This window comes from Myxine glutinosa, chromosome 1 (assembly GCF_964187855.1).
Source record: "Myxine glutinosa chromosome 1, kmMyxGlut1.1, whole genome shotgun sequence".
Lineage (NCBI taxonomy): Eukaryota > Metazoa > Chordata > Myxini > Myxiniformes > Myxinidae > Myxine > Myxine glutinosa.
In genome coordinates, this window is record NC_136261.1 from 384,424,897 (window position 1) to 384,438,295 (window position 13,399).

Sequence of the window (13,399 nt, forward strand, 5' to 3'; positions counted from 1 at the left end):
GGAAAAGTGATTTTTGATCGCTGATCCGATCTGGTTTTGAATTGTTTGATTTAATTTTGAATTGATTGGAGGTAATAAGGATTTGTGTTGATTTCCTGATTTGAGTTGATCTGGAAACAAAGACAGATGGGATTAATGTGTATATCAGGAACATTTTGGAAAAGAAATATGGATATATGACATTACTAAAATATAACCAAGCAATTGAGAGTTCTTGGGTTAATGGGATATAAATAAATGCATCTACAAGTTGATGGTTTATAAAAATTTAGTTCTGGATGATACTTAAACGATGAACAATGTTGGCAATATACAAAGAATGTGACTTGTTTTTGGGGGGAAAACATGTGGTTTAAAATTGGTTGGCTAAGTTTTAAAGATGGAGATGTTTTGCAGAACTCTTATGATTATTTATATGAGTGGTGGACTATTCCATGGCGAAGCATTTTTCAGTTTATTGAAAGTTGGATTTATATATATATATATATATATATATATATATATTGTAACGAATTTGAGAAGTGTAACGGTTTTTGAGAAGTACTGGGACGGTACTGGGATGGTAAAATAATGGTTTAATATAACCACAGTAGAAAATAATATACAGATTTGGGACATTTTGTAAACTTTCAAATAATGAGAAGATTCAAAAAATTCATTTTATTTATTTCATGGAAAATATTTGGGTTGCAAGTGGAGAAGCATGGTATGGTATAAAAATAAAGAGGGAGTATCCAGGAAAAAGATGTTCAAGTGAACTTTGTGCTGTGAAAAGAATGTCGAGTTAATGGAAGTGTTTTGTTCGATTAATTTTGTTCAATTTGTGTTCAAATGACCATCGATGTTGGGGGCAAAGTTATGGGTGAATTTGGTGAGTGGTTGTGGGCAAACGAAGATTAATTTAGATTTATCATAGTTAAGTTCGAGGAAGATGCTGAAAGCCAGAAAGGAGATGCTGTTGTCTACTCTGAATGACAGGTGGCGGTATCCAGGGCGCTGAGGAGTTTGTTCACGTTGTAAAGTTTGTTTATTTAGTTTGTTTATTGCAGAGAAGAGTGCTTTTGGGATTCCGGAGCCAGAGTGGATAATTTGAGGGTAGTAGGTGGAGTAGAGGACATCTTTGCAGTGCTGTAGGTGGTCCATGTGAAGCTTGGGAGTGAACTAATTTGGGTTTAATAGGCACAAGCTGGTCTAAACAGGGTGAGGAGGATGGTGTGATTGATGATGTCAAAGGAGGCGTTGAGGTGAGGAGGATGAAAATGTTGAGGTTGCCGGCATCAGAGGAGAGAAAAGGTCGCTGGTGATTTTGAGGAGAACAGTTTCAGTACTGTGGCTGGAGCAGAATCCGGATTGGGATGTTTCATACAGGTTATTGGCAGAGTGGTGATGTTTGAGTTGAGTGGCCACAGCACGTTCCAAAACTTTTGACAGAAAGGGTAGGTTGGAGATGAGTCTGAAGTTATTTAGGGTGTCAGGGTTTAGTCCAGGGTTTTTCCAAAATGGGGGTGAAGTTTCACGAGTTTTTGGGGAAATCGGTATGTGAAGCTGGATTAAGTTGGAACTGCTTGATGAGCCATGGAGATGGATTGGGTTTTGTTGTTGGTTGTCTGGGAGTTCGGTTGTTGCATTGCCAAAGGTTTCTGTGTGGTGGACACACTCGTTGGCTGTTGTCTTGTGTGACGTGGATGGAGATGTATGTGGCTGCGTGTGGCTGCCTGGAGTCGGGAAGACGGCTACAGTGGTTGATATTGGTTGTGGATCGTCCGGGGTGCTTCGATTTGCATAGGGGGTGAAGATTGGGATATTACATTATTTTAAGTAAGTATTGGTATGAGTAATTACATAAGTAATTATGAGTTATTATGAGTATTAGTTATGAGTAAGTGATTATTTTAGTAAAGTTACATGTTTCGCTGTGTTGTGGATCTGGGGACAAGCTAGTTTGATGGGTACCCTGGGGTCTTCGGCGTGTCTATGTGTTTGGCTATCTGTTACACCCGACTCTTGAATGGGTTTTCATGAGACGAATTTCAGATATAACAGTGAGAATCTATTTTGAGCGAATCACAGTGGGTGAGGAAAACATTGTGTGTGACCAGACACCAGAACTGACCAGAATTGAAATTGGAAGTAGACCAGGTTATTTCTATTATTTGTTTATTCGTGAAAATAAATAAATAATAGGGGGAGGTTAATGGAGGTTAATGGTGGTTTGTTTGTGTTAATGGAGGTTAATGGTGGTTTGTTTGTGTTAATGGAGGTTAATGGTGGTTTGTTTGTGTTAATTCTAGTTGAAACTCTCGCTGAAGTAATTTTCGTTTATTTTTATTTTTTGATTCGATTTGAGAGTTGAGATGATTGATTTTTTTATTAATTTTATAATTTTATTTTTATTGATGTTGGAAACAGGTAATGGGATGCTGAGAGAAGGATTGAATTTAATTTGAATTGGACTGGATTAAATGGGATTGAATTTAAAAATTGAATATTGGATAAAATTGGATCCACTTGAAAAAAAGTGGATTAGGAAATTGGAGAAAAGGTGTTCTATGAAACTATGAATTGAATGAATTGAATCTATGAATTGGAGACCTGTAGACCAGGCGCTCCCAGGAGACTTGTGGACCAGGTGTTCCACCAGAGGAAAAAGACCAGGTGTTCGTGGAGCACTTCACCTGCAAGAACGCCTTGGAACCAAGGTGGAAGGGACCAGTCCAGGTGTTGCTGACTACACCAACGGCAGTCTTTTGCGAGGGCAAGACTTCGTGGATCCACGCCACGCACTGTAAGTTGGCCATACAAGCACCAGACACTACACCACAGCAACCACAGTAAGGATGGGCCTAATCATAGGTACAATACTATTGATAGCGACAGCAGCTAGGGGAAACTCCGATTCCAATAGATGCGAAAACGAAACCCGACACCTCACCGTAACATGGGGACAAAGAGTATCACTACCATGTTTCGAACAGAAAGCCCTGCACACAAATTGGGTGAACATAAATTGGCTAGCACTGTCGGCAGGGCCTGGACGCGTTGGCATGGTACTACAAAAGCAACGAGAGTTCCGGGAAGACGGGCAAGCTAGCATTAAGACCTTGGCCCAACCAGGATACCAATGGGGAACCCCTGATTTTAAGCTACAAACACGCACGCGCCTAGAGAAAGGCATGACTATGCAGGTCCGGTGCAGCGTCTGGACCCCTGGCGCGGCCGGTGGCGAAAAGAACTACATACCATGCATCGAATACATACTCACGCCACAACCCCAGAATAAGGCCCCAAAGAAGGGTGAAAACACATATTGGAAAGTGGCCAGGGAAGTGGCAACAATTCAAAATAGGACACACTGCTGGTCGTGCATGCGCTTTCCCCAAGCAGGCACCACAGGAATACACATGATAGTGCTACCTCTGTCCCTCAATGACCTCTGCTCACAACCTATCGATTCCCCATGTTTAGTCACCATGCTGGAAAGAGAAGGGGTTGACAACGGCAAGAGTTGCAATCGACAATTTAATTATCGCCCGTCAATGATTGCCCATGTGGCCGAGAGGCCTGCCCCCGTCTGGGTCAAACCACAGAAAGGGAGGGTCTGCCTCCAGGGTTCCGGCCACTTGCGTATGGGAGAATCAGAATGCGCCTACACTCTCCCCGGGAAGCTGGGACAAGGGAGCTCGGGGATTACATTACGAATAGTACTGCAAGATAAACACAACCACAACATAACGGCTATAACATTCTCTAGGGGGGTTAGTAGGATTAATGGGGTGGTAAAGGGACTCCAGTGCTTATCCACCCACCTGGTCCCACCCCATGGGACAATGTTTATATGCGGCGACAAGGCTTACCCCTATTTACCAAATAATTGGGGGGGCACATGTTATCTGGGTTCAGTCCTTCCTGACGTTGAGATACTGGATGAGCTAGACCCAAAGTCCTTGGACAGGCGTAATAAGAGGTCAGTCATGAACGAAGATGGAACCACTAAACTACACGGGAGTCTATGGGAAAAGGTGTTTGGTTTCTTCTTCCCAGGAGCGGGCACAGTCATGGATAGTTTCCGGATAGACAAATTGGCTTTGGCCCTAGAAAAGGTGGCAAACGACACCGCTACGGCTCATGACATACTATTGGACACGGTAATTCACATGCGTACAATGGTGATGCAGAAGTGAGACTAAGGGAAACTAGCCACGCCCTGACGATCGATCGGATCGCGCGCGAAAATTCTTATAAATTTAGCTGGCTCACTGACTGGTTCCAGGGATGGACGGGCACCATAGTGAAGTGGTTATTGACCGCACTGGCTGTGATAATCGGGGTAGTAATTTGGGGGGTACTAATGAAATCTCTAGTCCTCCTCTGTATGAGAAAGTATTTTACAGGATGGAAAGTGAAGAAGCCGCCGACAACGACTATGGCTCTGACCACAGAGGCCGTCGACCTGAACGGGTCCTTCAACAAGGCAGTTGCGACCGGCGCTCCAGAAAATTGCATTGAATTTTGTAATGACTGTGATACTTGTGTGGATCCCATGTGGGAACTGGCTGCTGCCTGTAACGGTGTATGTAATGACTGTGATACTTGTGCGGATCCCATGTGGGAACTGGCTGCTGCCTGTAACGGTGTATGTGATGACTGTGATACTTGTGCTATAAACCCCTTGCGTGTACTGGCTAACGCTGCTTATGTATTACAAGCTGACAGCTGCACGCCCCCTTTAAACCCAACTATGGATCTGATTGCGACGCTGGGTCTGGCGGTCGAGGGACCCGACGTGGATATCCTAGACCCGCAAGCCGACCAGGCGCCCAAGGGAGACTTTGACATAAAGGAAGTTCCTCTCTTTGCTTCATATGTATTAAGTTCAAATGCTTCAAGTGAATCGGATTTTTACGCTCTGTACCCTGACCAGGAAATTGAGACACAAGATACTGACAATATTATGTATTCCCCAGAACAGCAGCACGTGAGGGACCTCATGGGCATGATCGTTGATTAACTTCGAAGATCTGCAAGGACTGGGTCTGCAAAGGGTGGGGGGAGCAAGTTCCGCAGGGGAGGTGGTGGCCCTCTGGCGGAGCAGAACCTCATCTGGACCAGACCTCTTCGTTGTGGATCCGAAACGTTAATGGACTTTCATGTTCTGAGCCCTCAGGCTCCGAGCACGCACCACACGACACGTTCGCCAAATGCACGGGCGAGGCGCTTTGGGCGCACGATATGCCCTAGGGAGATACCCGCATTACACAATTATTTTTTCAATACCCGCATTACACAATTATTTTTCAATAAAGCCCGATGTGGCACGTTGTCTCTTAAGATACTTTGTCTCGACGAGACAAGAGGAAGGAATGTCAAGTAGTAGATTTGTTATTGCCTAAAGTTCAGTTATAGACGTTGGTTGCTAATGTGTTATGATTTAAATCTGGTTTAAAAATGCTATTTTCATGAAGTTAATAAAGGGTTTTTGCTTCGTTTTAGTTTTGGATGAGGAGAGGCTCGCTGAGGTCATGCTGAACAAATTGTATACGTGTGCTTTTTCAAGGCTAGATAACATAAACCTGTTGTTTTTACCATATGTATTTTGTATTAATCACAGCGACGCCTAACTCTGTATAAACATGCTTTGAATTACTCATGTGAACCCATATATTTGCTCTGGGCTTATCTGGCCAAGCATGCACTCTTTGTGAGTTACATTTCTGTTTTCTCGGAGCCCAGAGAAACATTTGGTCCGAATGATAAGGAAGGGCTGACTCCCCCGAATGACAGAGCGGGTGACGGTGGGGGCTTGGCCCACCGGGGAGGAACCTCTCCCAGTGTTGTTTGTTCCCTCGGAGATTTCCTGATAAAACGTGTCCCTATATAAATGGACTGGGAATCAATGTGTTTTCAGGAAGGCTTGACTTGGCATGAGACTGGCTCTTGCTATAGATGTCTTGGCTTCTTCCGGATCTGTATAAGTTGGTTTTTAATAAAGCTGCGCCATTCCAGGCTATTGTGGACTTCTTTTCCAAACGAAGAGCTGATTCTTCACACACATATATATATATATATATATATATATATATATATATACAGACTTGGCATTTAATACGGAATATTTTTTTGTGGGGGTGACCTTACTTTTCAAGATGACTGAGAACCAAATGTTCATTGGAATTATGTTGAAATTATTCTAGATTTTGTTAATGTGACCTTTAAAAGAAACAAAAACCACATTTGACATTTTGAAGCAAATAAATTGATCCTTGAAAGTGATGTAAACTGATATCGAATTCAATTCACGGACAGTACTGTGTTAAACTTCTGTGCGTTTTCCAGAAGTATCTCTTTATTTTGCACATCAGCCAAAAATTTTGTTTAACAAAAACAAAAATTAAATTACGACAGATTACGGACACTAAAATTACAGTTCAGTTCTTCGTGTAACCCCCACGAGCATTCAGGCGAGCACGTACACGTTGAGGCATGCTGTTCACGAGATTTGCCAAGGTTTGGACAGGAATCGCTTGCCATGCAGTTAAAATAGCCTGCTGCAATTCATGCACAGAGGCAGGCTGCTGGTCCAAGTTGTCGATTTCACGCGTTAATTCTGCCCACAAGTTCTCTATCGGATTCATATCCGGGGACATGGCAGGCCACTCCATATGCTCTACACCACGGTCAGCAAGAAAGTGTTGGATCATGCGAGCACGATGAGGCCGTGCATTGTCATCTTGGAAGACAAAGTTTCCTCGAAAGGCTGCACGAACAAATGGAAGCAATGTTTCTTCCAGAATGGCCCTGTGGTTGAACTGGTTCAGGTTTCCATTCAGAACAACCAGGTCAGTTTTGCCCCCTGCATGAAAAGCAGCCCAAACGGTCACCCCACCACCTCCAGCTTGGAATCTTGGCACTATACAATCTTCGTTGTAGGCTTCATGCACTTGTCTGCGCACTCGGACGCGGCCATATTGACGATAGACCAGAAATCTAGACTTGTCACTGAAGATCACGTGATTCCAGTGTCCTGGCTGCCATTGACGGTGCTCTCTGGCCCACTGCAATCGGCGCTGGCGGTGTTGTCTGGTCAGACGTGGCTTTCTCAGGGGACGTCTGGCACGATAGCATACTTGAACCAGTCGTTGGTTGACTAGCCTTCTGGATACAGGCACATTTGTCAGTTGCTGCCACTCAGCCCTAAGCCGATTAGCTGACTTGGTATGGCCATTGCGGACTAACCGGTGCAGCTGGCGATCATCCCTCCTTGTGGTTCTGCGGGGACGTCCTGACCTCGGTATTGGAGTAGGGACACCCCTCTGAGCATTTCCTTTCAGGATCTTTGACACATGACCTTGAGTGATGCCATACTGCCGAGCAATAGCACGCTGTTTCATGCCGGAATTTCGTAAAGCCACCACTAAATGACAAACAGCATTGTCGAGTTGACGGACCATCTCCAGGGGAAGCGGCAATAGCTTTTGTAGACGTGCAGCAGTTGTTTTCCATGAATACAGAACGCAACAACCCTTATATACCCGATTGTGAAGCCAATCCTCAAATGTACCTGTCCGTACATTTTGTCATGCCACCTGTGATATAGTCCTGTTATTGACTTCTTGCTGCGACAGACAATCAGTGACATGGTTCTTTCAACAAAGAAATCACCGAAGCAGAAAAGAAACTCACCAGATTGATATACCGAGTTCAGAAAGTAAACCCAAGTCAAGAAAAAAAACATATTCCATATTAAATGCCAACTCTGTATATATATACACAGTGGTGTATATAAAGAGTCAGCTTGAGAGAAAGCGTCAATCGATAAAATATAAAATATGATTACTGTGCTGTTTAATAAAATTTACAAGAGAAGCTCGGGCCCTTCAACAGACCCTGGGCCCCGAGGCAGCCCCCCCCCTTACCCCCTTTCTCGACGCCCCTGTCTAGAGACCATGAGATTGACGCAAATCATTTTGGGCTAATACTAAGAAAGTAATGAGCACTTGGTTTTCATCTCTGTGTTTCAATGTTTTGCAATGTTAAAGCTGCTCATAGAAGATAACAGAGTCTCTTGTTTGCCATCTACTGATCACTATCTGTTGTTTACTTGTAAATTTCTTAATGTCAGCAGAACAAGGCATGAAGTGATTTCCCCATAAATTGGCACATCTCTGTTTATTACACTTTATTGTTACATTTGTTGGGGTAGGGGATTTAATACCATCGTGGATATACAACTGTGCAGGGCAGCATGGACCGTGTGCGAGTGGGAAGCTCATCTCGATGTACTTAAGTATAAAAACTGTGAGCTTAAGATTGTTTGCGTGTCACCACACGGGCACGGGGTCGGAGGGGGGGGGGAGGGTGGAGGTGGTGGTGTTATGTCAACTAGGTGGGGTTAAGATCAGTTTCCCTGGTATGTGATTGCCCCCTGTGACCTTTTCCTACATTATTATTCACAACTACCACAAGGCCAGCCATGCAAAGTGCACCATTAAACAACAACAACCGACATGAATGCCGACAGACCCCGAGCAGAGCCGACCAACAAGTAAGCCCGCCCACATTAACACGACAGGAAAAAGGCCCCGCCCAGTAAAGGCGGAGAATCGGTGGGCGGTCAAGAGGGCTTTGAAGCCCCGCCCCCGAAGTGCATGATTGGACAGTGTGACGTCAGAGCAAGAAGATTTGAGAGCGAGGAGGAAGAAGAATCGCTCAGTCTCTCTCTCGTTCTAGCGTTGGTCTGAGGCGGTCGCTCTTTGTCTTTTGTCTTGGGTGCATCCGTGAAGAGAACTTTTTGGAGCTTTGGAACTTTTGCAACGTTGAAGGAGGGGTGTTGTTGACTGTGGTGCGTTTTAGGGGAGGAGGACTGCGTCTCGCTTGGAGGGGGAAGCGAGGAAGGGACGGTTGGCTGCTTGCTCATGCCTGGGAGTTTTCAGCGCCATTTTTTGGAGCGTTTCCCTCGCAGGTGGCTGCACGGACTGCTGCGACCATCAAGCTCCCAGGCATAGTTTGGGACGCAAAGCTGAGTGCTGGCCGGCTTAAAAACAAAACCTTTAAAAAAAATTATCGTTCCCCTTGTCTGTTTTTGTATCTGCGTGGAGGGTCCTCACAGTTGGAATTCTAGTTTTTACCTCACCGTTCATTTTTTTATTCACTGCATTTACTTTCATTAAATTTGTGACATTAAATATGTTAAGCACTTTGGTTCCTTTACCCGCCTACGATGGACCAACCGCCAGTTTCGGCTACGTGCCTCGGAATTAAACTTGTTACGGCCATTCGTCACCCAGCGGTGTTAACCGTTCGGGCTGACACAACAGTATAAAAGGGGTTCATTTGAAACATTTCACTGGAGAGCATGGTGCTGACCCTGTGTTGTTTTAGCACCTCTCTCCATGTGCATGTATTTAATAAATGATTCTACCAACCTGTGAACTGGTATGACTTGATGGAGGTTCAAGTTATTCCACGACATCACCCTTAAAACACACATGAGAATTCACAATGGTGAACGCCCATACAAATGTAAAAGTTGTGGAAAATCATTTAATCAGTCATCCACCCAAAAATACACACATAATAATTCACAACAGAGAATGACCGTACAAATGCACAGTTGGTGGAGAATCTTTTAAATCTGTCAAACCTCCTGAAAAACACGTGGCAATTCACAATGGAGAACAAGGAGATTACCAAAAAGAGAATGTTTATGGAAATGCAAATTTGTGTAAAATCCTTCATTAAATCAAGTGAGCTCATGAAACACTTCCTATTCCTCTTCCCCCCCTCCAACACCAAGTCCTCCCACTCCCAACCCTAAGGAATGAATCCCCTCCCCACCACAACTTCTCAATCACCCCTTCTAGTCTAGTAGGAAGACTAGGTCCCCCTGCACCCCACGGTGATATACTTCTAATCAGTGTTTCTAGATTGGAAAAAATGTGTAGAAAATGACTAGCTATGGCCCCAAGCTGAAAAAATGTCCCACATACCATTTTTATGCAAATTACTGCTGCCATTATCAAAAAAACGATTTTTGACATATCTCAGCCAATATTGCAGATAATTGAAAAATGAAGGTGTCTAGACCCATGTTTTGAAGGGCATAGATCATGATAGAACTATTCATAACATGATTACATGTGTCTATGGTATACTAGTATGCTAATTAGTGCTTTATTTACAAAATAATCACAGTTTTACGAAATAATAGACTCATATTAAGGTCCGTCTACACAGACGTGAACACAAAGTTTTATTTTTCTAAATATTACAACTGTCAAAATAGTCCTAGCACTCAATGTGACCACTCTTCTCTTGCTTGTTTTAGATAAACATCATTAGCATTAGTGATTCTACACTGAGTCAGTCATCATCATTTTCATCGAAATCGTCAGAGTCAAACTCTTCTTCTCCTTCCTCTTCCTCCTCCTCTTCGTGCTCTCCTGTGTTCAGAAGATCCACCAGTGAGGTTGGTAGGATGGGACCACTGGACCACATTGGTTTCAACAGTCCTTCATCAGTCCTTATCCATCCTTGCTCCTCATAAGGTTTTGGCTTTTCGATGATAGGTTGATCGGCTCTTTTGTACAATGCTACGCGGTGGTTCACACGCTGGATGTGCGGCTTCAGGGCAGACTGGCATGGAGGAAGGCGAGCCAGATCAACCTTGGACTTGGATGTGAGGGTCTTGTCCTCTCCCACCATTTTTCGTAGCAGCTTGGCACGGACAATGTCCACTGATGACTCGCGACTCTGGCCGTACATCACACAGGTGAATTTTTCTAACTGCCTCTCCACCTCAGGGTTGGCATCCCAGTTGTCACCCAGTTCACCGAATGCCCTGTGAAACCTGGGATTCTTCTCCAGCTTTTTCAAGGGCCCGACTTTTCCCTTCCCTTTGAAGGCACTGGTGCAGTCTTCTCCGCTGAACACATAGTACCCCAGGAGAGTGGCACAGTAGTCCTCTCCCAGGGATTCTGCCAGCTCAGAGACGTTGACAAGTTGGCGATGCTTCCCTGACCCTGTATCCAGGTACACCGTCAGCTTGATGTTGTGGGCATGGTGGAGCAGGATCAGGAGGATGTCTGTGTCCGGTGTTCTGACTACAGCGTTCTTGTATCCGATGGTAGCAGCATGATGGAGGTACAGAACCACCCTGGTATCAGTCTCTTCCTGGTTGCTGTAGATCGTGGGGAGTTCACGTACCTCGACCTGAAACACAAAAAGGCACCGCATTTCAATCACCAGTCACTGCCAGTTTCAGATCTAGACAAACATCACAGGTAATCACCTTTTTTTCAGGAAAAATTACAAATTGAATCGCCATTCACGAAGGGCTTTCAATTTTACCTTGCCATTCGTTGAGGCAAGTTGGTGGGCCTTCCCCTCCACGATCAGCACAGCCATCTCTGTTCTCTCCAGAGATGGATAGGCGTGCAGTAGTCGACTGTTGATTTGCTGGGTGGGGGAGAACCAGTTGCAGAGGTGAAACCCCCTAGCCCAGGCACAGGCTGCAGGCCACAGCTTCCGATGTATCTGATGAAGAGCCAGATGTAGTACTCTTGCATCGTAGTGGCATAGACTGTGTCATTCTCTGCTGGCGGTGTGAATGATGAGCCTTCAGGGAACTTCGGGCCAACGCGAGTAAAGTGCAAGGGTGGGAGAGTTTTTGGTGTGTCGACCTTCAGGCTACGCTGTTGTGACCTATTGATGGTAGGTAGCATTCGGTCCTTGCTGCTCTCGAACCCGGGCTTGACCTCCTGCACCATGATTCCTCCAGCACTGTTTACAATGTTGCTGCCGTGCACACTGGTAGTGGTTTTATTCAAGTTGTCCCACTCACAGTGGAATACAAGGTTGCCCTCTCCTGTCACAATTTGTGGTGTACGATAAGTTGAGACTTCATCCAGGACCTTGGCGAGAGCAGTTTCCAACTCCAAGGCGAAATCGTAGCTCTCAGAGTGTCCAAGCCTGTGTAGTATTGTGGTGAGCTGTTTGCTTCGGAACAGGTGCCTTACAGTCACACAGAGGAGAATGTGCTTTGGTAACTTCCATTTTCCATCTGACACTGCACGGCACAGATCTTGTCCAATGGAGAAGACCAGACGCTTCACCTTTTCTGTCTCGATGCCCTCCTTGCCAGTCATTAGCACGCTGAGAAAGCGGACAAGGTCTGGAGGTAGGATGTCTTCAGGATTGAGCTCCATGTCTTCAGCTGTTGGTGGCCATGGTTGGTCTTTACACTCTCTGAAAGCCTGTAGAATACCCTGGCGAAGTTGGAGGGCAACATTTTGGTTCTTGTTTGTGCTTCCGAGTGTGAATGCTCGTGCGAGAGCATTGGAAACTGTTATGTTTGAGCTGTGCACAAGCCAGAAAGAAATGACATCACATTTGTCATGATCAACCTTCGTGAAGTGGATATGCTCCTTGATTGGGTCATTCTGTAGGCGTTTCAGTAGTTTCTCTGACCGATAATTTGAGTTCTCATATCCATTCAGTTTCAGTTCCTCGACATAGAGCAAGCGCAAGGAAGAAAGCTGTAGAACTTTATTCTGCTGGATGACCTGGGTTTGAATGTGTTCCAGTACTGAGTTGAATGCCTTTTCATGGGCGGCTGACATGCAAGCCTGCTCCTTTGGTGCTTCGGCTCTGTGAATCGCACGCTCATAGTTGTAGAATGCTGTGCGGAAAGCTTTAAAACATGACGGATGGTGTTTGGCCTCACATGCAAAGAGGTCTTTGTTTTTCACCTTTCGATGGAGTCGATAGAGACCCATTTTCTCAGCCCGTGTTTCGATTTGCTCCCATGCATTTTCTTTGTTTTTAAAGGATGGGAAGGTTGTAGGCCTCTCAGTATTGCGATGAGCATCTTTGGTCTCAACTTTCTCACAAAATATACACTCTGGCGGGAAGATGGGTTCAGCAGAACCTCCTGGTTTACGAGGAGAGTGATGCCATGATGAGGTTGATGGCCCTGGTTCTGTATCATCTCCCAGACGATGAAAGTGGCGGACAAAGTGCTTATAACACTTGCTGTGATATCCTACTCTTTCTAGGTCATCAGGAAGAGTTGCCGGGATCTGATCACATACTGATTGCATACGACATGGGGAGTCATGCGGTTGGTTGAGACGTCTATCCCGGATCTTTTGAAGCAGTTGCAGTTTTTCTGAAGCAGATCCTTTAATTTTACGGAGGGGCGTGAAATCCCCATGATCAGACATGGATGGTACATGAAGGATGCATGTAGGAGGAGAGCTTTGGGCTGCAGGTTCTACACTCCGTTTTCTTTTGGGCATGCTTGCTGTCGATGTCTACCATCACTGTTAAATGACAAATAAGAAATCACGAATGATGTTAAAAGTGCCTGTGAAAGGAGGCTCTGAGTTTTCAGTGAGGTAAC

The 13,399-nt window shown here is 45.0% G+C and overlaps 1 protein-coding gene and 1 long non-coding RNA gene across 2 annotated transcripts; one reads left to right on the plus strand and one right to left on the minus strand.

Moving 5' to 3' along the window:
- The first annotated feature begins 1,156 nt into the window (after window positions 1-1,156).
- On the plus strand, window positions 1,157-6,004 carry LOC144889559 (uncharacterized). Its single transcript, XR_013621869.1, has 2 exons — window positions 1,157-2,200; window positions 2,231-6,004. It is a non-coding gene; the product is annotated as an uncharacterized LOC144889559 (long non-coding RNA).
- Window positions 6,005-10,081: 4,077 nt separating this feature from the next.
- Window positions 10,082-11,412, minus strand: LOC144889556 (uncharacterized). Its single transcript, XM_078770246.1, has 2 exons — window positions 11,347-11,412; window positions 10,082-11,208 (listed from the first exon to the last, which is right to left on the minus strand). Exons 1-2 carry the CDS (start codon window positions 11,401-11,403, stop codon window positions 10,360-10,362), a joined length of 906 nt encoding a protein of 301 aa, XP_078626372.1. The 5' UTR covers window positions 11,404-11,412; the 3' UTR covers window positions 10,082-10,359.
- Window positions 11,413-13,399: the final 1,987 nt, after the last annotated feature.